The sequence below is a fragment of the Nothobranchius furzeri genome, chromosome 5 (genome assembly GCF_043380555.1).
Source record: "Nothobranchius furzeri strain GRZ-AD chromosome 5, NfurGRZ-RIMD1, whole genome shotgun sequence".
In the NCBI taxonomy this organism is placed as follows: Eukaryota; Metazoa; Chordata; class Actinopteri; order Cyprinodontiformes; family Nothobranchiidae; genus Nothobranchius; species Nothobranchius furzeri.
This window is the reverse complement of record NC_091745.1, coordinates 4,099,793-4,123,711: the sequence shown is the minus strand read 5'-3', so window position 1 is coordinate 4,123,711 and position 23,919 is coordinate 4,099,793. Positions and strand designations below refer to the sequence as shown.

The following is a 23,919-nucleotide window of genomic DNA, read 5'->3' as shown; positions in this document are numbered from 1 at the left end:
TTCTTCATCTTCTTCCTCTTCTTCTTCTCTTCTTCTTCTCTTCTCTTCTTCTTTTCTCTTCTTCTTCATCTTCTTCCTCTTCTTCTTCTTCTTCTTTTCTCTTCTTCTTCTTCTTCCTCTTCTTCTTCTTCTTCTTTTCTCTTCTTCTCCTCTCTTCTCTTCTCTTCTTCTTTTCTCTTCTTCTTCTCTTCTCTTCTTCTTTTCTCTTCTCTTCTTCTTCTCTTCTCTCTCCCCTCCCCTCCCCTCCCTTCCCCTCCCTTCTCTTCTCTTTCCTCTCCCCTCTTCTCTTCTTCTCCTCTCTTCTCTTCTCTTCACTTCTCTTCTCTTCTCTTCTCTTCTCTTCTCTTCTCTTCTCTTCTTCTCCTCTCTTCTCTTCTCTTCTCTTCTCTTCTCTTCTCTTCTCCCCTCTTCTCTTTTCTCTTCTCTTCTTCTCCTCTCTTCTTCTCTCCTCTTCTCTTCTCTTCTCTTCTCTTCTCTTCTCTTCTTCTCCTCTCTTCTCTTCACTTCTCTTCTCTTCTTCTCTTCTCTTCTCTTCTCTTCTCTTCTCTTCTCTTCTCTTCTCTTCTCTTCTCTTCTCTGATGTCCAAACCTAGTATTTATATAATGTAACATACATTTTAAAAGGGAATTAATGTTTATAAAATAGGAAAATTAATATATAATTTAAAATGATGCCTAATATCCTTTAAAGTGAGCCTGTGCAAAGATAGTGAACAATGAGTATGAGGATTGCTGTAAAGACTCTGACACTAGTCAGTGACTCGATGCAACCTGCTGGGTTCCTTATATAGGAAACTTTTTACTGATTGGCTTAATGAACTGACCTGCATTGGAATGTTTTCTATGTGAAGTGACATGAGACGACGCTTGTCGTGATTTGGTGCTATATAAATAAACTTGAATTGAAATGAATTAATATACTACCTGTTAGAGATAGGGCTTTGAATGACCTCAGTTTGGAGAAAAAGAGACTAATATTGCCCTGACAGACAGGCTAACGGTTATGCGGATATTTGTTGTGAGAAATATCATTTCTGTTCACGCGAATGCCTCGTATTAGGGATGTTCAATAATATCAATCTACCATTGATATCGGGTGATATCGGCATTACATTTTAATATAAAACTATCTGTGTTGGCTTTCAGTCTTTTAATGACACAACTTTTACATACCATACACCTGTTATTCATCAAACTCTTCAGCTACTTCTCTCTTGAAATGTCAAAATGTGACAGATCTGAGGTCAAGTTTTCAAGATATTTTAGTTGATTTGGTACAACTTGTGAAGTAGAAATTCGCCCTGTGTGGTGAGGAGCTGCTGTCCTCACAGCTTGTAGCTGTGTGTAGCTAGACGGCTAGCAAATGACCAAAACAAAACAAGAATTTTCAGCCAAGGCTTGCTTTCCCTGTCTGAGGCTCTTTATAATGTTTGCTCACCATAGCTGCAATGTACAGGAACATATAAAATACATGACTCACTAATACATACATCTAAGGCCGGAAGTATACTTGCTGTTTACCAATGCGTATGCATGTTTAAAATGGCTGCCTCGCTTAACTTGTGTCAATTTGAAATGCTGTTTTCAATATACAAGAAACCAGTAGGCGTACTTGACAAAACAAGCAAGACACATTCCCCGTGGTCACTCCTTCTCTGGTTTAGAAGTCTTTCATACTATCCATGATACCGCTACTGTCTTTTTTTTGTGCCGTGATCTCAAAATCAACCAGTTTCTTATCTGTTCCATAGGGCTGGGGATCACACGTGATCATGCGTTGCATTCTGGGATGTGCGCAGACATATTGATGGCCTTAAAGCACATATGTCAGAGTCAAGGCCCGCGGGCCAGATGCGGCCTGCGGAGCATTTTTATGTGGCCCGCGAGATAAATATAAAAAATATATTAAAACTGGCCCGTTGGCCGATTTTACCGTAAAGACTTCAACTCCCATTATGCTTTGCGGCGTCAGCGCGGAGGCGACGCGCCCCCTCCTTTGTGTTTTTTCCAGCCCGAGGCAGTCAGGGGTAGTTGGGTGTCTGCAGCTCCGCTGTCTCGGACAAACTACACTCCTCTCACTCAGCGCCGAGTTCACTCAGCTGTTTTCTGACTTTGAAGCCCAGAAACGGAGATTCTAGCCGCTCAGTAACGTGTTCACGACTTAAAGAAAGTTTTCCAACTAACGTCCAGACAGAGCTGATATAACTCCAGCGAGCAGCGACACGCTCAAACCAGCACGACTCTGTGGTTGTGTTTCCCCCCGACACACAACAACGTGGTCAAGCTGCTCAGACATGTTCATCAGCACAAACCTATGTGAGCACCTGTTGTCATCTAATGTTGTCATTATTATGATGAAGGTGAACAAAACAACAGGAGTCTCCTCCTCAGCTCAGATCAACCCCATGATGCAGGTATCTGGCTGGAACAGGTGAGCATCACAGTAAACCAGTGGAGCAAACTGAGCTTTAAATATGTTGGTTTTATGCTCTTTTTCTGCTCCAAAACATGAAAGTTAACAGGTGAGATGTTGCATTTTCATTTAAGATAAAATTATATTTTTATTTTGTTGTTGGCCCGTGAGAAAAGATTTAACCTACAGTAAACAGGAAGTGGAAAGGCTGCAGATAGATGAATAGAATAGAAAATCCCTTTATTGTTCCTCAGTGGGGAAAGCTAGACGTCACAGCAGCGATGACACGTATTACAGGAGGAAAAAAGGAGAATAAAAAATAAGAAAAATGAATAATCAAGAAAATATAAATCCTGAATAGATTTTAAAAATGCTGATTATACCACAAGTAATGAATACCACTGATGCCTGGTTATTCCACATTCAGTGTTAATGCAGAAATAAGTTTGTTTCCAAATTTAAAGGTTCAAAATTGCATACATGTTGATAAAGAAAATGTGCAAATTTGCCGTCACTTTTTCAAAAAATATTAAGTTTGGCCCTCGACTCCGTCCCAGAGTCTCATTTCGGCCCCGTGTGAGTTTGAGTTTGACACCCCTGCCTTAAAGCTTGGTTTATGCTTGACACATTCACTTTCCACTTGGTGATGCGGCTCGCGGATGGAACACGCTTCACAACTCGCAGCGTTTATGGTTCGTGCGGCTTGTCTCTGCGGTGAGCCAATATTCTCCCAAACTGAACGGGGCAGCATGGAGCTCTACAGCATGCATCCAACATTACACCACAGTAGAAGTAAAAATTACTGTTTAAAACATTGTTTGTTGTAAACAAACCATGAAAACAGTGTAAACAAACCATGAAAACACAGCACATCGCAGAGAAGAAGCAGATTTGGGGGAAAGAAAGTGTTAAATAAGTTAAAATCCTAAAACGGATGCAGAATTTACAGGGATACGTTGAATAAAGACGTCGGGGACAGGTATGTGAACAAAATAAGCATCATGAACGGTTTGGATTCAAGTGAAAGACCTAAGAGTGGAGCACTGGTGACAACTTTTTGCTGCTGCAGTTCTGCAAAACGGACATTTTCGTCTGTCTTGTTTGTGAAGTGAGCGGATGTAAACGTCTGGATGAGAGGTAAATGTTTCATTTGGTGGTTTTTCTAGTAAAACAATCAAATTTTCAACCCATGAAATTGTAGCTGTGTTGTGTGTCAGTGTGCCCGCATTAGCCCACCACTATGTGTGTGTGTGTAGCCTACGTGTGTGTGGTGAGTGTGCATGTCGCGGTTGAAGGAAAGAAACAATGTATAAAATAACGAACACCATCTTTAAGTCTCCAGAATGAAAATGCTCCAGAAGGTGATGTTTGGTCGCCCTACAGCTGCGATCCAAGCGAGACTTTGTCATGCTAGATACTTGCTCTCTGTGGTCATGCCTCCAGAAAAACAGTGAAAAGTTAGCCTGTTTTCCATGTTTTTCCTGATGAAATGAACGAGACTGAGCGCACTGTTGTCTGGAGTAACAAGTTAGGACTCGGAGGCCACCAACATGGCAGCTGCATCAGTGATGACAACTCAATCCCAAGCCCTGCTGACACCTTGATTGTTTTGGTTGTACCCGCCTCTCTATCCAGTCTAAGTACTCTACAGTATCCCCTAGTGGAATGCTCCAGTATTACATGCACTGCAGCAGCAAGTATGTGAACAAAGTCGCTGCCTGTGTCAATGCATGGTTAAAAAGCAAGTATATTCCAGCCCTTAGTGTCATGCTTAGAGAGAACGAGTTTCAGCTGCTGTTGGAGACAGATTAGACACGGCACTTTTCCTATTACTAACTTAAACTGAAGTAGTTGTTTTGTGCAGCAAATGTTTAAAATTTAAGCCTGCATGAGGAGAAATGTGATGTTAGTGATCTAAAATGTTTTAGTTTTTCTTTTTCTTACAAGGCCACACAGCATACATACACAACAGAAATGTACAGATCACAATCCTCCCACATAAAGCTGCCTCGACAAACATCAGCTGTCCTTTTAACTGTTGTCTGTATGCATAAGGGACGTTTGTATTTAACGCGTGTGTTATCGTTCTAGTGTCAACCTTTAAGTCCTTTTCCTCACTTTTACTTGTTCTTTTCTCTTCAGTTGCAGTTTTTGTTTTTATTTTTTGCTTTTCTCAAAGTTTCAGTATGATCAAATTATTTACTCAGCTGGAGAGCTCTGGTGGCCTTGAAAGTGTTTTTATCACCTCAAAAGCCTTTGGTGTGTGTGTGTGTGTGTGTGTGCGTGCGTGCGTGCGTGTGTGTGTGTGTGTGTGTGTGTGTGTGTGTGTGTGTGTGTGTGTGTGTGTGTGTGTGTGTGGACCTTTCAACCGTAAGTATGAAAAACCTGGGGCTCTTTTGATTTTTGGCCTGGAGGCTTGAATAAGAAATTGATTTATTAAAATCTTCCTATTCAGTGCATGCTGCTACAGTCTTAAATGGGCCAACTAGAGAATAAAGCTGTTGGTAGGCGCTGGAGGCGTTGTGTCTGTGGCATTAACAGACATTTGCTTTTCCCACAGAGAGCCAGCTTTTCCTTAAGAGTCTCAGTCATGAAAGCCAAGAGTCTGATGGCCAAGGATGCAAATGGTAAGACCACTCAAGCATGAGCTGGTGCTTCTATGAAGGAACGTAAAATGTTCAATAACATGTTCTTTGTCTTGCTACAAAATCAAACTCAGAAGCTTTTTATGAGACTTACCACTCATTCACTGGATGTCAGCCGCAATTTCAAAAGAAAAGGATTTGCTCACTTTGACCATTAGCAGTATGGAGTGTTTAAAATTCCGTTTAAACCCGTAAAAGAGCTGATAAATGTTTAAAAGCAGCACAAAGGCAGAGGATCATGTGTGCTGACCTTGATGACAGGGTACAGCGACCCCTACTGCATGCTGGGAATCCTGGTGGGGCAGAGCCCTCGTGAAACAGAGGAGAAGAAGGAGAGAAAGTTCAGCTTCAGGAAGAGGAGGGAGAAGCTGGAGAAGCGCTCCAGCACCAAAGAGGTGTTACCTGCCAGGTGCATCCAGGTGACTGAAGTCAAACCCGAGACTCTGAACCCCGTCTGGGACGAGCACTTTGTGTTGTGAGTAGAAACTTCTTGAAGGTGCTGCACACCATGGTGTGCGTCACAGTTTTCACACGAACGCCTGAAGCTGTTAGCTGTGTGGCCAGCGCACCACACTGTCATCCTGTCAAAGCAGCATTGAGCTGTTTATCACCATTGTTGGTCACAAGCAGGACCGTTAATTCATGTATTTGATGTGCTGTCTTCTTTTTTCAGTGAAATAGATGATGTCCACAATGACCTTTTACACCTAGACATTTGGTAAGTTTAGATCACCAGACCATAGAAATCAATTGCTTGGTTAAAAAAAAAAGCTGATGCATCAGTTACTATAGCAACAATTTTCATTTTACCAGCTCCAGGTTCCTGCACCTTTTGGAGACATTGACACAAAAGTATTAAGGTCTTAAATTTAGTTTTTTGGCAACTGAATGGAAATTCCCTCTATTTCTAAACACATTGACCCCTTAAAATGCCTGAAAATGTTTACCTACATTTAACCAGCCGCTGTTCTTCAAACCCTTTGGAGTAAATTGAGAACCCTGGTCTCTCTGTAAAGTTTAGTCCATGAACTGAAGTTGGAACATTCAGCTATTAAACATGTTATTCCTTTGCCAGGATCTAGCCTTTTTTATGTTGATGGATTTGGAATTAAATATTATGCACAGTCGTGCACGTGAGTGCTTTTTTTCTGCACAAGGCACACGTTCTAAGGCAATTTCAGCATTCACCCCGCATGCAGCACACTGCTTTGTCATGAATAATTTCTTTCTGGCTATTATTATTTGCTGCGAATTGTTGTTTTTATGATTTCTCTTTATCGTTAGGGTTACTCCAAATAGGAATGCCTTCTCACTTAAACTCTTTTCCTTACATAATACATTTGGACCATTTCAGGCCTTAGTGAAAATTGTTGAGCTGATTGGATAAAAGTATAAATGTAGCCTCTTAGCTGGTCAGCATTAGCATGGATTGCTCCAGTGTCTGAGTTGTCTTCTTTTCTGCAGGGATCATGACGACGATGTATCTGTTGCAGAGGCTTGCAAAAAGCTCAATGAAGTCAGTGGTCTTCGGGGGATGGGGAGGTAGGACTGTAACACAACCTTCTTTAATTGTTCTGGTTTTGTTAGATGTTTTTGAAGTTCGGATTCTGTGCTTTTGTGTGCATACTTCTTCTTCAGGTAATTAATTCATCGGCTTGGCTTTGTGGCTATAAAATAAAATTCATTGAATTGCCAATAAAACTGTCACTTTTATGTGAACGAAGCCATAAATAGGCTGTCTACACATTGCTTGTTAATTCTGCAGAATAATTTGAGTTTTATCCTTTGAAAGGCACAGAAAAAACAAAGCTCAGTTCCTTAAAAGGTGTGCAAACAGAGAAGTGATCCTAATAAATAGCAGCAAAGTCCATTGAGAACCTGAGAATGTCAGTCACAGCCCAGAGAACAAAGGTTCATTATCCTTTGATGAAAACGTTAACAAAAACTAGTCGATTGTTATCATAATTTTATTAGGAAATTAAACCAAGTGTTGCTAAATTCTGAATAAACGTTTGACAAAAGATTTTCTTGTCTTTTTAGATATTTTAAACAAATAGCAAAGTCAGTGCGGGCCAATGGATCGGCATCTTCAGGCTCCGAGGAGAACGCTGATGACTTCCTCGGATGCATCAACATCCCTTTGAACGTGAGCACTCAAAGCTGAAATGTCTCACCAATCAGCAGCGTCTACAGGAAAACACATGAAATAGATAAATCCTTACAAGGGATTTCTCTGGAAAGTTACCATCAATAATCAGTCCGGCCCCTTCCTGCAGGAGATTCCTGTTCCTGGTTATGACACCTGGTTCAAACTGGAGCCCCGATCGAGCGCATCGAAGGTTCAGGGAGAATGTCACCTGGTTCTGAAACTCTTCACCAGCCAGGTATATCCTGTCTCTCAACCATTTCATTTGGACTTTTGTGAAGATTTTCAATCTCTGATATTTATTTTTACCACCAGAGAGACACAACGTTGTCCAAGAGGGACACAAATGTCTCCATTCACAAGAAACTGTTGAGTCAAATTGTGGAAAACGAGCATGCACAAGTTAAGGTGCGTAAACTCCGGATTATCCATGCCTTACATGGTTTTAATTCTTTATTCTTGTCAGTTTTAATGCACATTGGTTGCCCGTGTTACTCTCATGTACTCTAAGCATTTACATACATAAAACTTCTAAAATAAATAATGTTTTTAACCAACATAAAGTTTTTAATAAAGATTTCAATGGTATGGAGAGGAGCATGTCTGGGTGCACGTCCCCCTCCCTCACACATATTTTATTTATGGTGTGTTCTGTTCGGGGTCACTGTGACCTTAGTAAAAATGCTGCTGAAAACAAGTAAACAGGATAAAAATAAAAGAACCGCCTGTCTTCCTGTGACATGGGTCACATCTAAATGGGCCTGAGCCTGTGCCTCGTAACATTCACATTTACAAAAACTGATTACAAGAGACACTATTAGGATGACAGAAGATAATCGTTTTTTTTTTGTTTGTTTGTTTGTTTTCACTTATTTGTCATGTTTTGTTATGTAAAACCCTTAAAAAAACAAAGGTGGTATACAGGTCAAACGCTAAAACTTAGAATATGGTGCAAAAGTTCTTTTATTTATTTATTTTTTCAGAAATTCTACTTAAAAGGTAAAACTGATATATGGGATAGACTCATTACATGCTAAATTTCAAGCCTTTGGAGTGGCCGGCCCTGTGTGGGGATCTGTGCGGGGCCTTGGGGGTCGGGTCCTGACATGTATGCTGCCGGGGAGAAGGCAGGAACATGCAGCAGTGCCTGAATCGAGTTCAGGGGCCTCGGGTAGCCCTTGCCTCCTCTGCTGTCCCATCACAGGGGAGGGGGAAGTCCAGGAGGGGGAGGACCCAACCTTACCTGGATGTCCCATGTCTTTTATAGTCCGGAAGTTGTGCAAATGCAGGGATGGGCGTAGATATTCTGCTGGGGTAGGGCTGGGTTGGTGCCCTCGGACTCTGTGAGGCTCTGTGATGCTGCTGCTTTGAGCCCTAGCAGGATGGGCTGGGGTCTCCATGCTCTGGGTGGCATTTTGTCAACAGAGGTGCCTATTGGGGCCAGTAGGGGAGCTGGCTCCCTGGAGGGCTAAGCCCAACCAGCCATTCCTCCCCATCCCCACACATTTCTCTCCTCCTGCTCCCTCACATCATCACACAAACATGCACATAGGATCTTGGGGGGTGGACAAGTCAGGGAGTGAGGGTATGGACCCCATTTACGCATTCCTGTGGCAACCTGCCCCCCAATTTTATTTGCACATTAAACACTTCCACCATTGTCATTCCATGCAAACACACTCTTAGGGCCTTGGGAGTGAGCACATTCAACGGCATTTGGCAGGGGCATTTCTCAGCCTCATCCCAAGTGCCGGTGCCCACTTCCAATTTTAAACTGCACTTAGACACTGAGGGCTGTGGGTGCAAGTGGGGTGGTGTAGTGGCATCAGCTGGCGTAGGCCAGACAATGCCCGCACTGCCCGCTCACCACAGCCATGGAATACACCTCATTAACACACAACACTATATTGGAGCAGGCGGAGGGAGACTAGGGGTCTTAGCACACCTCTGTTGTTGATGGCTTCCTGGGGCTGGAGGCTAGGAGGGAGATCTGGCCATCCGGTTGGGGTCTGGGGTGGTGGGTTGCTGTGCTCAGCGTTGGGCGGGGGAGCCTGCTCATCAGCACCCCAGCAGAAAGGGTCGAACTCTTGGAATTGGTGATGGTTGTACCCCATGTGCAGCAGTACCGGGACCAGAGTGAATAGGGTGTGTATGGGGAGCATGAGTGGGTGTCCGGCGTGCATTTTTGTAAGTCTTTTATTGAATTTGTATGTGTGAGCATGAGGGAGGGAGTGTGTGACTGTGTTTGAGTATGACTGTATATGCCAGGTGGGGCATTTGGGTCCTCCCTTCTCCTGGGACTTCTTTTGATGATATAGATCTTTGTTTCTCCTCCCCCTGCCACACCTGGTGTGGAGCGCGGTGCCTTGGTCTGCCTGGATCGTGGCTCCCGGGTCAGGGAGTTTAAGATTTTTGGCATCTGCCTGACCAATCCCGGTGGCTGCCTGGTGGGGTCTGGGTCCCTGGGCTCCGCTGGGTCCCCAGCGGGGGTGGTCGCCCCCGGGTCCCGGGTCGCTGGGTCCCGGGCTCGGCCGGCTAGGGGGTGGGAGGCTGCGGGTGGGCCTGTGGGCTTGCCGCCGATATCTCCCGGGACTCTGCCGGCTGCTGGTTGTGCCCCCCCGGGGCGATCCTCTGCGCCTCTCGAGGGAGGCGGGGGCTTTTCTGGTCGCAGTCTCCCTGGGGTTCCTGCGCTCTGGGGCAACTCCTGGATCTCTGGGACCTGGAGCTCCCTCCGTCTCCTGCACATCTTTAGGGGGCAGATCTGTGGTCCCTCACACTCTCTGTTGGACGCTCCTATAGAGTAACCTTACATAAACAAGCGCGTGTACACACACAGGTGCTCACATGGTGCTTTCATAAGTATGGACTTGGGCACGTTCAACACATGTCTTTAGACTATGGTGGGCACTTAATGCACTGTGATTTATTATCGTGTGATTGTTCAGTTAAACAATGTTGATTATATATTTCTTCATCAAGTTGACACAGTGACAGCCTTATCTTGTTGCATTGTTGTGTGTCCCTTTTATTCTTTTTTATTCTTTTCTCTTTCTGCAGGTCTAGAAGCAGATTCTTGTTCATTATTGTTTATTTTTTAGGACCCCCCCCCCCCCCCCCCCCCATCTTTTGTCTCTTCCTTTCTCTTTCACCTCTGTCTCCGTGTCTGGTCAGAATTAAAAAGCATTCAAAAACAATAACAGTAAAGCTTTAAGTATCAGGCGTGACATTAAAAGCTTTGATGCTCCACATGAGAGTAAATCTGTAAGGCTTGTCACCAGCATTCAGACATCAATTCTGTTTGCTTCACAGCCAGACAGGACACACAAAAATAAATAAATCAATTTCAAGCCTTTATTTGTTATAACTGTGATGATTATGGGTTTACAGCTTATGAAAACCTCATATAAAAATCTCAGAAACTTAAAATATTGTGAAAAGGTGCAATATTCTAGGCTCAAAGTTTCATACTCTATTCCGCTAATGAATCCAGACCCTGCAAATGGTTCCTGAGACTTAAGATGGTCTCTCAGTCTAAGCTGAATTACTGAGTACAGTGGGATGCAAACGTTTGGGCAGCCTTGTTAACCTTCATGATTTTCCTGTAAAAATCATTGGTTGTTACCATAGAAAAATCTGTTAAATTTATCAGACACACACATGATGTTTGAGAAGTGAAACTAAGTTTATAGGACTTAAGTTTCCCTCCTCTTTGAACGTTCTCTGAAGAGCGGCAACATGGAGGTCTCAGAACAACTCTCACATGAGCTGAAAACAAAGATTGTTCACCATCGTGGTTTAGGGGTAGGATACAGAAAGCTGTCTCAGAGGTTTCAGCGTCTGTTTCCACAGTTAGGAACATATTGAGGAGATGGAAACCCCCAGGCTCAGTTCATGTTGAGGCTCAAAGTGGCAGACCAAGAAACATCTCAGATAAACAGAAGTGAAAAATGGTTATAACAGTCAGAGTCAACCACAGACCAGCACCAAAGACCTACAACATCGTCCTGCTGCAGATGGAGTCTCTGCATCGTTTCACTATCCGGTGCACTTTACACAAGGAGATGCTGCATATGAGAGTGATGCAGAGGAAGCCTTTTCTCCACCCACAGCACCAACAGAGCTGCTTGAGGTTTGCTAAAGCCCATTTGGACAAGTCAGCTTCCTTCTGGAATAAGGTGCTGTGGACTGATGAAACTAAAACTTTCAACAAGACACTGCCCCCAAACACTGCTCAACATCTACTAAGGTGTTCATGCAGAGGAACAGATAGAACGTTCTGGAATGGCCATCTCAGTCCCCAGACCTGAATATTAGTGAAACTCTGTTGTGTGAGTTAGAGAGAGCTGTCCATCAGACCTGAATGAACTAGAGATGTTTAGTAAAGAAGAATGGTCCAAAATACCTTCAACCAGAATCCAGACTCTCATTGGAAGCTATAGGAAGTGTTTAGAGGCGGTTATCTCTGCAAAACGAGGATTTACTAAATGAGTTCATTTCTTTTTTGTGGTGCCCAAATTTATGCACCTGCCTAATTTTCATTTTAACAATTGTTGCACACTTTCTGTAGCTGGGCCTGCCAGGCTCGTCCTCTGTTTAATTGTGCACAGAGAGTCTGGTTACTCACAGGCAGAGAGGCACATGAGGGGTGGGACTAGTGAGCTCTAAAATAACCAATCAGAAAAAAGGCAGAAATGCCGACTGTACGCAGTAGTTTTTTTTACTTGTTATCAAAAATGGCGATGGCACAAACATCTTTCTTTAGAGGAAAGGCTTTTAGCACTTTTACTTGTGGTTTTAAAGACATGTTCAAGTCATTTAGAACAGAGGAAAGAGCCACAGCAAACTCCGCCGCTGTCTTTGTTGTGTATGAGAAACAGAGCGTTGTGATGTGTGACGAATGCTGCTCAGCGCTGATTGGCTCGGTTATAATTCTCAGGGGGTGGGGTTATTTGAATAGAAGAGTTCCCAGACCTAATGCTTCCCTTAAGAAAGCATGGAGCTGGCTGGTCAGGCTACACTTTCTTTAAAACCCATAAACTTTGTTTCACTTCTCAATTGTCACTGTGTGTCTCCTATATGAGATGTTTAACTGAAATATTTTATCCTAACAATCAACGATTTATACAGGAAGATTAACAAGGCTGCCCAAATTTTTGCATCCCACTGTAAATGGCCTTTAATGGTTGTTTTTTTTTTTTTTTGCCAGTTTAGCCTGGTTTCTACTAGTTCAAGTCCAGTTCACTTGTGGGAAGATTTAACACACCTAGGTGGGACTCATAAAGAGCAGTATTTACAAAAGTTACGTGTTAAATAACTTAAGAACGTTCGCTTTCATTCTCCCTGCTGCTGTTCACCAAGTTGCTGACTCTGCCAGAATTCCCCCCTCCTGGATTTATAACAAACTAATGTGAAAAACAGTGTTTCACTTTAACCTGGAGCTGATGAAAAAAAATCATCTGGATCCCAACCAGTTTTCATCACTGGCTGGGTCACCAGGTCCAGCTGCTTGTTGTTGACTCATCTGATCTGCAGCCGCATGTCTTGTACTTTCTGTTGAAGCAAAATCGGTGCCTCTCGTGGCAGCAACCCCTGAACCCGCTGGTGTACACTGGTGGTTAGGGATGCTGTCACACTGAAAAAGAAGGCCTGCCAGGTCTTTTTGGCCTGTGGAACTCCAGGGACAGCTGATGGGTACTGGCAGGACAAGCAGAATTCAGCTCGGGTGGTCATGGAGGCAAAAACTCGGGCATGGGAGGAGTTTGGCGAGGCCATAAGCAACAATTCCATGTGTCTTTGAGGACATTCTGGTCCACAATCAGGCTTCTCAGGAGGGGTGCACTACCAACACTTTTTATAGTGGGGACGGTGTGTGGCTGAACTTGACAAGGGCCTTTGTGGTTCGGTGAGAGGAGTATTTCAAATACCTCCTCAATCTCACCAACATGTCTTCCAGTGAAGAAGCAGAGTCTGGGGACTTTGGGTCAGATGCTCCAATCTCTGGTGATGAGGTCACCAAAGTGGTCAAAAACCTCCACAGTGGCAGGGCCCTCAGGGGGGGTGAGATCCGTCCTAAGTTCCTTAGGGCTCTTGATGTTGTGGCACTGTGTTGGTTAATGCGGCTGTGCAATTTCACATGGATATTGGGGGCAGTTCTACTGGATTAGGAAACAAGGGCGTAGTCCCCTTATTTAAAAAGGAGGACAGCAAAGTATGTTCCACCTTAAAGGGGATCACATTCATGAACCTTCCTGGTAAGGTCTATTCAGGGGTTCTGAGAGGAGGGTCCACTGGATAGTCGAACCTTGAATTCAGGAGGAGCAATGGGGGTTGTCCTGGCTGTGGAACACTAGACTAGCTCTATACCCTTTGGGGGGTCCTGGGGGGTACATGGGAGTTTTCTCAACCATTCTGTGTGTGTTTTGTGAATTTGGAGAAGGCTTTTGACCGCATCCCTCGGGGGGACCTGTGGGGTTGCACTCCATGAGTATGCGGTACCAGGCCCCCTGATAACGGCTGTTAGGTCCCTGTTTGATTGGTATCCGAACTCTGTTTGTGTTACTGGCAGTAAGTTGAGCCACTGGGTGAGCCAGAAGCTCCAGGCCACAATCCACCTACCAGCCACTGGGTGAGCCAGAAGCTCTAGGCCACAATCCACCTGCAAGCCACTGTGTAGGCAAGAGGTTTTTGGGCTACACCAGGTGCCAGCTTGATCCAACATGGGGCCAAAGAAAAGAATCACAGCTGAGGAAGGAGATGACATTAAAAAATCCCTGGAATTTATGACAGAGGAAATTTCTACTATTAGAAAGCAGCAGGTTACCATTTTGAACTTAGTGGTGGAAGTAAAGACTCTCCGCCTGCAGAATGCTGAAAAAGACAAGCGTCTGTTGTTGTTAGAGACAAAAGTGGCGGAATTGGAGCAGTACACCAGACTAAATGATGTCATTGTCAGCGGTTTACGGATTAAACCCCAAACATACGCCTGAGCAGTAGCTAATACCAATAATGGTCAACAGCCTGATGAGGAAGAAAATACTTCTTTGGAACAATAGGTGGTTACCTTCCTCAAGACGAAGGCTGTTGAAGTGAACTCTTGCAATATTGAAGCATGTCACCTGCTGTCTCGAAGGAGTAACAGTGAAAAACAAGCTGTGATAAGATTTGCCAATAGGAAGTACAAAATGGCTCTCATCAAACAAGGTAAAAAGCTGAAAGGAACCAATGTCGACATCATCATCTCACAAAACAGAACGCAGATATTGCAAGAAAGGCTAGATACCTCAAAAAAGAAGGAAAAATTCAACATACACGGACTTCAAACTATAAAATATATATCAAATTGAAGGGAACTCCTGAACAAGCGAAGGTGTTGCATATCAGGAATATGGAGGAGTTGGACAAGTATTAAACCAATGGAGGTATGATGACATACAAACTGAGGTTATGGTGGACTCGCAGTCAACTGATTCATTAATTACTAATTCCGATAATGTTAATCTGGATAGTCAGGATACAGATTTTGAGATTTTTCAGTACACTGTCCAGTTTTATGGACATGGAAAGTGACTTGGATCTGGAAAATAATTTTCTTTCGAGGATCTCTTGTTGTAGCAAGTATTACTCAGATGATCGGTTTAACCAGGTTATAAAGGCTGAGGACAAGTTTTCCATCATTTACTATTCATGCAAATTTTTATAGAATTAAAAGAATATTTGGATGACATCAATGGCACATTCAGCGTAATAGCAATATCAGAAACATGGCAGAAGGATGATTGTGACCTTAGCTTTGAATTGGATGGCTATGAAGCCAATTATATTAATAGACAAAATAAGAGTGGAGGAGGTGTTGCGCTATATTGATAAGAATTTAAATTACAAAATTGTAAAAAAAAAAATGTCATTTTCAGTTGATAATTTATTAGAGTGTATATCTATAGAAATATCAAAGTCTAATATGAAAAACATTGTTGTCAGTTGTGTATACAGGGCACCTGGGTCTGATATGCATGCCTTTTTAAAATGGCTTGAAGGAACCTATTCAACACTTTAGAAGACAATCTTCATTTGTGGTGACTTTAACATTGATCTCCTAAATCCTAACAAATTGAAGCAAATAGATGAATTGATTAATACAGCATATAGTTTAAGCCTTTACCCGACAATTACTAAACCAACCAGAGTAACGTCACACTGTGCAGCATTAATTGAAAATATGCTAACAAATAACATAGAGAATAATATAATAGTGGTCTCTTAGTTTATGATATTACTGACCACTTACCAATTTTTTATATTTTATGATAATTATAGGAATAATAATCCAGATAATAGTAAAAGGTACAGATGTATACGAACAGTTAATACAACTAATGCCTTGAAGAAGGAATTGATTAGACAGACATGGGAGGAAGTGTACCAGCAAACGGATGTTGACAAGGCTTATGAGACCTTTGTAAGAATATTTATTTCATTGTATGATAAGAATTTTCCCTTAACAAAATTTAGTAGCTCAAAAAAAAAAAGGATAATCAACCATGGTTGACGAAGGGGATGAAGTGTGCTTGCAAAAGGAAAAATAATTTTTACAGGTTGTTTATAAATTAAAAAGAAACTCCAGAAGCTGAACATAAATATAAAATATATAAGAATAAGCTTGCCAATATAATAAGAATATGTAAAAAGGAGTATTATTATAAAAGTTTGAATAATGCTAAACATGATATTAGAGAAGTGTGGAAAATATTAAATAATGTAGTTCGACCAAATTTAGGCAATGATAAATTTCCGAAATATTTAGTTGAAAACAGTGTTGTAAAACATGATTATAGTGATGTGGCTGATAGCTTTAATGAATTCTTTGTAAATATAGGGCCGGCATTGGCAGAAAACATATCTAGCTCTTCAACATCGCATACACCATTCTTAAAAAAATCAAACCTAATCCTCATTCCATGTTTCTTTCAGCTGTAGAGGAACAAGAAATAATACAAATTGTAAAAACGTGTAAAGGTAAAACATCAACTGACAATCATGGCATTGACTTGATGGTAAAAAAGGTGATAGAAGGAATTTCAAAACCACTTGCATATATTTGCAATTTGTCTTTTCAATCAGGTGTATTCCCAAACTTAATGAAAGTTGCAAAAGTTATACCAATATATAAAACTGGGGATAAGCATCAATTTACGAACTATAGACCAATTTCATTGCTTCCACAATTTTCCAAGATTCTTGAAAAACTGTTTCATAACCGACTCGAAATATTTTTGAATAAATACAAGATAATATCAGACTGTCAGTATGGACTTAGATCGAATAGTTCAACATCACTAGCTCTGGTGCATTCTGTGGAAGAAATTACAATGTCAGTTGATCAGAAGAAACATGTTCTAGGGATATTTATTGATTTAAAAAAGGCTTTTGATACGGCTAATCCAATCCAATCGATTTTATTTATATAGCGCCTTTAAGAACAGCATGTCAGCTGACCAAAGCACTGCACAGAGTTAAACCTAAAAAGCCATTTAAAATACACATACACATTAAACATAGATAAAAGCTGTCATAAAATAGAAACACCTAAAAACAATACAAATGTATAAAACAGCCAATAAAAGAGAAGTCAATAAAAACAGAAGTTAGTAAAACAGAAGAGCCAGAGCATAAAAGACCGATCATTGACCAAAAGCCAAATTAAAGAAATGTGTCTTCAGGCTGGATTTAAACTGTGCCAGTGAATCATAAAATGTTACTTGAAAAGGCAGAGAGGTATGGGATTAGGGGTGTAGTGTTGAGCTGGATGACAAGCTGTCTTCAACAGAGGAGACAGTTTGTGAAGTTTGGAGAATGTTCATCTTCATGGTTGGACATTGTTTGTGGAGTACCACAGGGATCTGTGCTGGGTCCAGAATTATTTTTATTATATATTAATGATTTGAGTAATGTAACAAATACACTGGCATTTGTTTTGTTTGCCGATGATACCACTATTTTCTGTGCAGAAGTTAACATTAGCGACTTAGAAAGGATGGTCCAAATTGAAATGTGCGCTATTAAAGAGTGGTTTATTGAAAATAAGCTTACATTAAATATAGGAAAAACAAGTGTATGCTGTTTGGTATGGCTAATAAAACTGAGGTTAAGCTGCAAATAAATGCATGTGAAATTGAGCAAGTAACAGAACATGAGTTCTTTGGAATAATAATTGATAATAAATTAAGTTGGAAACCACAAATTAAACATGTATATAATAAGGTTGCGAGAAGCATCTACATTATGAATAAAGCTTGGCAGTACTTGAATTATAAATCTGTCATGACTCCCAATCCTTCACCCTCCTCAGCCTTCATGCAGCACACCTGGTCTCATCATTAAGCCCCAGCCAAGCCCTGTTTCCCTGACTACCACAATCAGCTTCATCCACTTCACCTGCTCCTGACTCCTCAGCTCATCTTACACACCTGCTTCCCCCACTATATATTCACCAGTAAACCACCAGTTCCCTGCCAGATTATTTACAACCCTGTCAGTAATTCTCCAGCGATTCACACTGCCTGATTTCTGCCTCCGGACCTTGTTTTTCTCCTGACCCCTGCCTTGCACGCTGCCTGCCAGTTTGACCTTCGCCTGTCCCCGACTCTGTCTCCAGCCTCGCCCTCCTGGTAACTCTGCTGCAAATAAAGGCTTTTTTTAATCTATTTTTACTGTGTTTGGTGTCTTCACGGGTCTTCTGAGTTCTGTTTGTGACAAAATCACTCCATGCCCTTTATTATTCATTGATTTATCCCTATCTTATTTACTGTGTAGAGGTATGGGGTAACACTTATAAATCATCTATTGTGCCCTTGTCTATCATACAGAAAAGAGCCCTGAGAGTCGTTCACAATGTTAGATTTAGAGAACACACTAATCCGTTATTTATATATTCAAAAATACTAAAGTTTAAAGATTTACTTCAACTATATACAGCAACGTTCATGTATAAAGTGCATAGGAAATTATTACCAAACAAATTATTAATGCTATTTATAAAACCAGATAACGTATATAATTTCAGATACAAACTTTACTTTAGGCATACATATTTTAGAACAACATTAAAGTCATTTTGTATTTCTGTTACGGGTGTAAAAGTTTGGAATAAGCTAAATGGGGATCTAAAGCAAAGTCCCTCATTGCATAAGTTAAAGAGAAGTATAAAAGAATTACACTAATTACATGGAGTAGGAGTAAAAGTTGTAAGGTTGTTGCATTTGATTGTAATTGTCTATTGTTGGTGAACTGGGAGCTGTGAATATTGGAGTAGGGGGCATAAAAAATGTATATTTTGTTTGCGTGATTGAGGATAAAACATGTTATAAGAAAATGGCTATGACACTCAGTGTAGGGAAAAGATTTTTTTTGTTTCATCTTCCTTGAAATTTGATTTGGGCGGGATTATATAAGTTACCAGAGCTTCTTTCCCTTCCTATTGAACGTGTTCTACATATATATGCATATGCATATGTATGGGTTTCTTTTTGAATACTTTAATTTGTCTATTGATTTATATGTTTAATAAAGAAAATAAATGAGCTTGTTCCAGGTGAGAGCAGGGATTCGCCAAGGCTACCCCTGGTCAGTGATTTTGTACATAACTTTTATGGACAGGATTTCTAGGTGCAGCCAAGGTGTTTAGCGGTTGCATTTTGATGGCCTGAGGATCAGGTCTCTGCTTTTTGCAGATAATGTGTTCCTGTTGGCTTCATCACACCATGATCTCCAGTTTTCACCGAAATGGTTCACAGCCGAGTGTGAAACAGCTGGGATGAGAATTAGCTCCTCAAAATCTGAGACCATGGTCTTGAATTGGAAAAGGGTAGAATGCCTTCTTCAGGTCAGGGACAAAGGCTTGCCTCAAGTGGAGGAGTTTAAGTATCTTATTCATGAATGAGGGAAAGGTAGAGTGGGAGATCAATAGGTGGATTGATTCTGTGCCTACAGTGATGTGGGCATTGTACCGGTCTGACAAGCACTCAATTTACTTGTTGATCTACGTTCCAACCCTCATCTAGGGTCACGAGCTTTGGGTAGTGGCCGAAAGAATGAGATGAAGGATACAAGCGGCCAAAATGAATTTTCTCTGCAGGTTGTCTGAACTTTCTCTTAGAGAAAAGGTGAGAAGCTTGGTTATCTATGAGGCTCAGAGTAGATCCGCTGCTCCTCCACATCAAGAGGAGCCAGCTGAAGTGACTAGTTTACCTGGTTAGGATGCCTTCTGGATGCCTCCCTGGTGAAGTTTTCTGGGGCATTTACAACTGAGAGGAGACCTAAAGAAAGACCTAGGATGCGCTGGAAGGACTAAATTTGTCAGCTGGTCTGGAAAAGCCTTAGGATTTTCCAGAACTGGCCCAAGTGGCTGAAAAGAGGAACTTCTGGGCCTCCCAGCATAGGCTGCTGCTCCAGTGACCCGAACGCGGATGAGCAGATGAAAAATGGATGGATGGATGGATGGATGGATGGAAAGCAACACTAGCCCGAGCTACTGCTAATAAGGTTGGCTTTATTAATCCCCAAGGGGGAAATTGAGTTGCCATGTTAGCTAATGTTAGCTGAACAACTGCTAATGTCTTTGTTGGGTGTGAGGAAAACAACTAAGAAGAATTTGCTGGGAATATTTAGTGAATATCCGATGAATGCCAGATAGTGTGGTGTGATCCAACCATATTCCCCCTCCCTCCGTTGGAGCCGCGCACAGATCCCCGTCCTCTCCACTCCATCCCCCTACTACCCCCTTCATCCACACAACACATACACTCTTGTACAGTTTCTTGCTTCAGACAGCATCATTGGGCCATCGAGGTATCAGTACACAGCTCATTTAATATTCATATTCTGGCCAAGTGGGTGGGGTTAATCAGTCTTTCAATTGTAGGTTTGTGTTATGAGACTGTGTTTGACCATTTAGCGGGGCTCATGGACCATTGTGAGTCCCAACAAAAAAAATTTTTTCATTTCAGGCACAACAAAATACATATATAAAACATAAAGTGCACAAAAACAAGAAACAAAAATTACCTGAAAAGGAGTGGGACGAAGAAAACTTATTAAATCCCATCCCTATACTCACTCATCAACTAAAACAACAATAAGCTTCCCGCAGCTACGCTCATCGTAGCAAACCAAACAACCCATCAACAGCTCCGGGCACATGCAAACGTCACAACAGCAGCTCGCAAACAAATAGAACCTTCATAACTGAATACAGCATATATTAATTATAAATTGCGTTACCACAGGTAAACAGGCAATAATAATTACACAGTAACAAACACACATACATACATGTGTATCTACACACACATGTACATATTTGTACATGCATACGCACACACATTCTTTTTTCTTTTTTTTTTTTTTTTTGGTATCCATAAGAGAACAGACATGACAGAGCACACTAAAACCATCATTGCGTATACTGTGACCAGACCAACTGTTTGTAGAGAATTTAAATCTATGAATGTTTTTGCATTGTTTCAGTTGTAAACTCAGACGGTTCCAGATTTTCACACCACATACAGACACACAAAAACCTTTGCGGGTTGTTCGAGTTCTGGGTAATTTGAATTCTCCAAAGCCTCTCTCATATGATCTAGAGAGGGTTTTGAATTGTTTAATAAAATGTTGTTCTTGGTCCCCTTTAACTTAAACGGCGACAGAAGTTATGTTGTAGTGTTTCATTTCTATTCTAGAGAGAGCCGTACAACTGGAATGGGCAGGTTTCTCCTCCAGCATGGACCATACTAACTCACCATGCTGTGCAAACTGATCTTTCACCTCTGCAGCAGGCAATTGTGTAGGTATTAATGATTGAAAAAAAAATTGATCACATCAAATTTGAGAGCTGGAGCACTTGCTGGATGGTGGATTTTGTCTTTGTTTTGATACAGACGCTGGCATTGCTACAGCAGCCACCATAGGAACCAGAGGGTGTGCTACTCCCTGCTGCTGCGCCTCCTGAGGACCATCGATGCAGAGTGGGATCCTCCCGCCGTGAGGGGAGACCTGGTACATTCTACATTATCGGCTCCCTGATTGGAAAAAAAAAATACACAAAACAACCTTCCTTCGCCTGGAAACAGTCATCTCATTAGCTCAGCACTTCACTGGCATTCATCAGTGTTTTTGGTTCAGCCAAAAATGTCTCAGAGCCGGTGTACTGGAAGCTATAACTGAAAGCCCTTCCTGTGTCCAGGAGCGGCAGCTATCAGACAGCTTCAGACTGTACACCGAGCACTGCCTGTGCCTGATGAAGAACATGCGTCAGGTTTTCCCCTGCACCAGCGCCGCAGCCATTACACGCTACGAGCTCATGCTGAGGTAAAGTCACACTGCCATCACATCATCCTGTGCTGCCGCACAGAGAACACATTCAGCCTTTCACTTCACAAACACAGAGACTACAACCAGTCAGTCACTCTCTGTGGAGGCAGCAGTAATATCGTAGCATATTACAATAATCTGCTGATCATTTCTCATCTGTCATGTCAGAGGGAATATTAACAACTTTGTCCTTGCTAATTTGGCATTAATTCTAAATCATAGTGAAAATTAGTGTCAGTATTTTGACAGTTTGTGAGTTCATCATTACATTTTGTCTTAGATATTAGGCTGTTTTTTTCACGTTCTCAGAAAGAACATAAATAAAAGTTTGAAGATTTGCAAAAGGATGGATATTTAGTCCTACCTAAGAAAATATCAATATCTCTTTGTTTCTAATCATAATAATGCAAAATAACACGAACATTACAAAAGTTCCAACAGAAATCTCAGGTATCCAAAAAATAATCATGAATATTAGTCCTTGTACACGGAAAAAAGCCAACCTTTTTCCTGTAACACCTTTAAATCAGAACTATTATAGAATGTTTTTATGTAAACGTAAGCAAATAAAGTCAGCTGTTTGTGTGTTTTTGCTAAGGTAGATTTTAGGAAACTGTCTTTGTCATCGTGTCTGTATTGTTTTTTCTTACTTGTTAGGTTTTTCTGTCATCAGTTGATTTTCTGTTTGCCTCCTGCTTTACTATTCATTGCTTTTCTTGGTATTCCTTGTCTCTCAGTCTGTTCCACCAGTTTTCATCCATTAATCAGTTAAACCGGCGCATCTCATCCAGTGATCAAATAGTTTTTTTGTTTCTCAGTCTCCTCGCCAGAGCCTACTGTTGACGTCTTCACTGTTTCCTGCTTCTTGTGTGCCTACCAGTTGACATTGTGTAAGTTTTTTTGTTTGTTTGTTGCTGCTCTGCTCAGCTATTTGTTTTTTTATTAAAAAGATTTTTTTCTCAGTCCCTCGTCTCCGTCTGTCTGCAACTTGGGTTCTTTAAAGGGAAAACGTAGCAATTTGATTTTAGCACCCCCTAGAGTCTTTTTTCATTCACCGTCATGAAACTGAAACTCTTCTCCGCTGTGCACTCATGCTTAACACCTTAATGTAATTGTTGATATGTCTCCTCAGCCTTCATTAGTTTCTGCAGGACAGGCTCATCACTAAATCAAACAAATCAGCTGCTTTCACAATCTAAAACATGCAGAAAATGTGCTGGAATCACATTCCAGCGCTAGCTTGTTGGCTAGCCACTTTGCTATTCATTAACACAGTTCCTGGTGAATGTCATGAACAAAATCCTGAGAGGAGGAATCATGTGACCACAGGGAAATGCTGGATCATGTCAGCAAACCCAAACATGGATTCAGAGCACTTGGTGATCACAGACAAGTTACTCTACAAGCTACGAGCGGCTAGCCAACAGGACCGCAGCCTGGGGCATTAAAATAGGCTTCTACCCCTATTGCCTGCATTAGCTACAGAAATAAAATAGATGGGGAAACACCCATTCAGCAAAAAGCCAGACAGCTTTACATAACTTATAGTAATTAGAAAATTTGTATTCAGGGACTCAAACACCTTGGCTTGTGACCAAGGCTGTGTTGACTTAATATCATCCGGCCAGCCGCTAAAAGGGGCGTTTTGGTTTGTCAACGGGAACGCCACTTCATCTTATTTGCTCCTGAAATGCTACTTCACCTCTGATGTTTCAAAATAAGATATTTTATCCGCTGCGTTTAAGTCCCATCTCCTGCTTTACTCACAGTTTTACAAATATTAAGCTCGGAATGTCAATAAGGTGGGGCACAGACTTTTCTCCTCTACTTCGGACTGTTTCTCATGAGAAGCGCACCCGAAACACCGCAGCTAAACAGGAGAGAGCCAGTGGCGTTTCAAAATACAGTAAAATTTTAACGTTTCATGATATTTAAATTCATTTCAGACTACAGTTATGGTTAGTATAAGTGCACAAATGTAGGCTAGATAGTTCATGCTTTACATTGTTAAACAATAGTGTAACGGGTTACGATTTGTTAGGCCCGGAATAAAGATCTGAAACAGAAAGAAAAAGTTGGAGTCATTACAATATCAAAATATCACTAAAAAAATTAACAACGTTATTTTGCCGTGGCGAGGGAATGCAATCACTTAGTGTAGACTTTTATTTTGACAAACATAGCAGAGGAAAATAACGTATTTTGATGCCCATTCTTTGGTTAGTGAGAAGCGACAGTAACCCCCATTAAGGCGTTTCTGTAGCCCAAGCAGAAACGCCCCGCAGCTGGCTGGACCCTGCTCTGTTGGCTTAGCGGCCCAGAGAGACCAGAGCGCATTTCGGCTAGTAGAA

General features: G+C 41.6%; 1 protein-coding gene across 3 annotated transcripts in view; it reads left to right on the top strand.

Annotated features, from left to right (window-relative positions):
- Positions 1-23,919, top strand: part of baiap3 (BAI1 associated protein 3) — a 76,076-nt gene that overhangs the window by 37,272 nt on the left and 14,885 nt on the right. For all 3 annotated transcript variants that reach the window (XM_015948596.3, XM_015948594.3, XM_015948593.3), the window contains exons 7-16: positions 4,974-5,040; positions 5,320-5,533; positions 5,732-5,776; positions 6,523-6,600; positions 7,099-7,204; positions 7,335-7,442; positions 7,520-7,612; positions 20,938-21,041; positions 21,136-21,253; positions 21,441-21,565. In XM_015948596.3, coding sequence (XP_015804082.3) covers positions 4,974-5,040; positions 5,320-5,533; positions 5,732-5,776; positions 6,523-6,600; positions 7,099-7,204; positions 7,335-7,442; positions 7,520-7,612; positions 20,938-21,041; positions 21,136-21,253; positions 21,441-21,565 — 1,058 coding nt within the window. The remainder of the gene's footprint in view (positions 1-4,973; positions 5,041-5,319; positions 5,534-5,731; positions 5,777-6,522; positions 6,601-7,098; positions 7,205-7,334; positions 7,443-7,519; positions 7,613-20,937; positions 21,042-21,135; positions 21,254-21,440; positions 21,566-23,919) is intronic.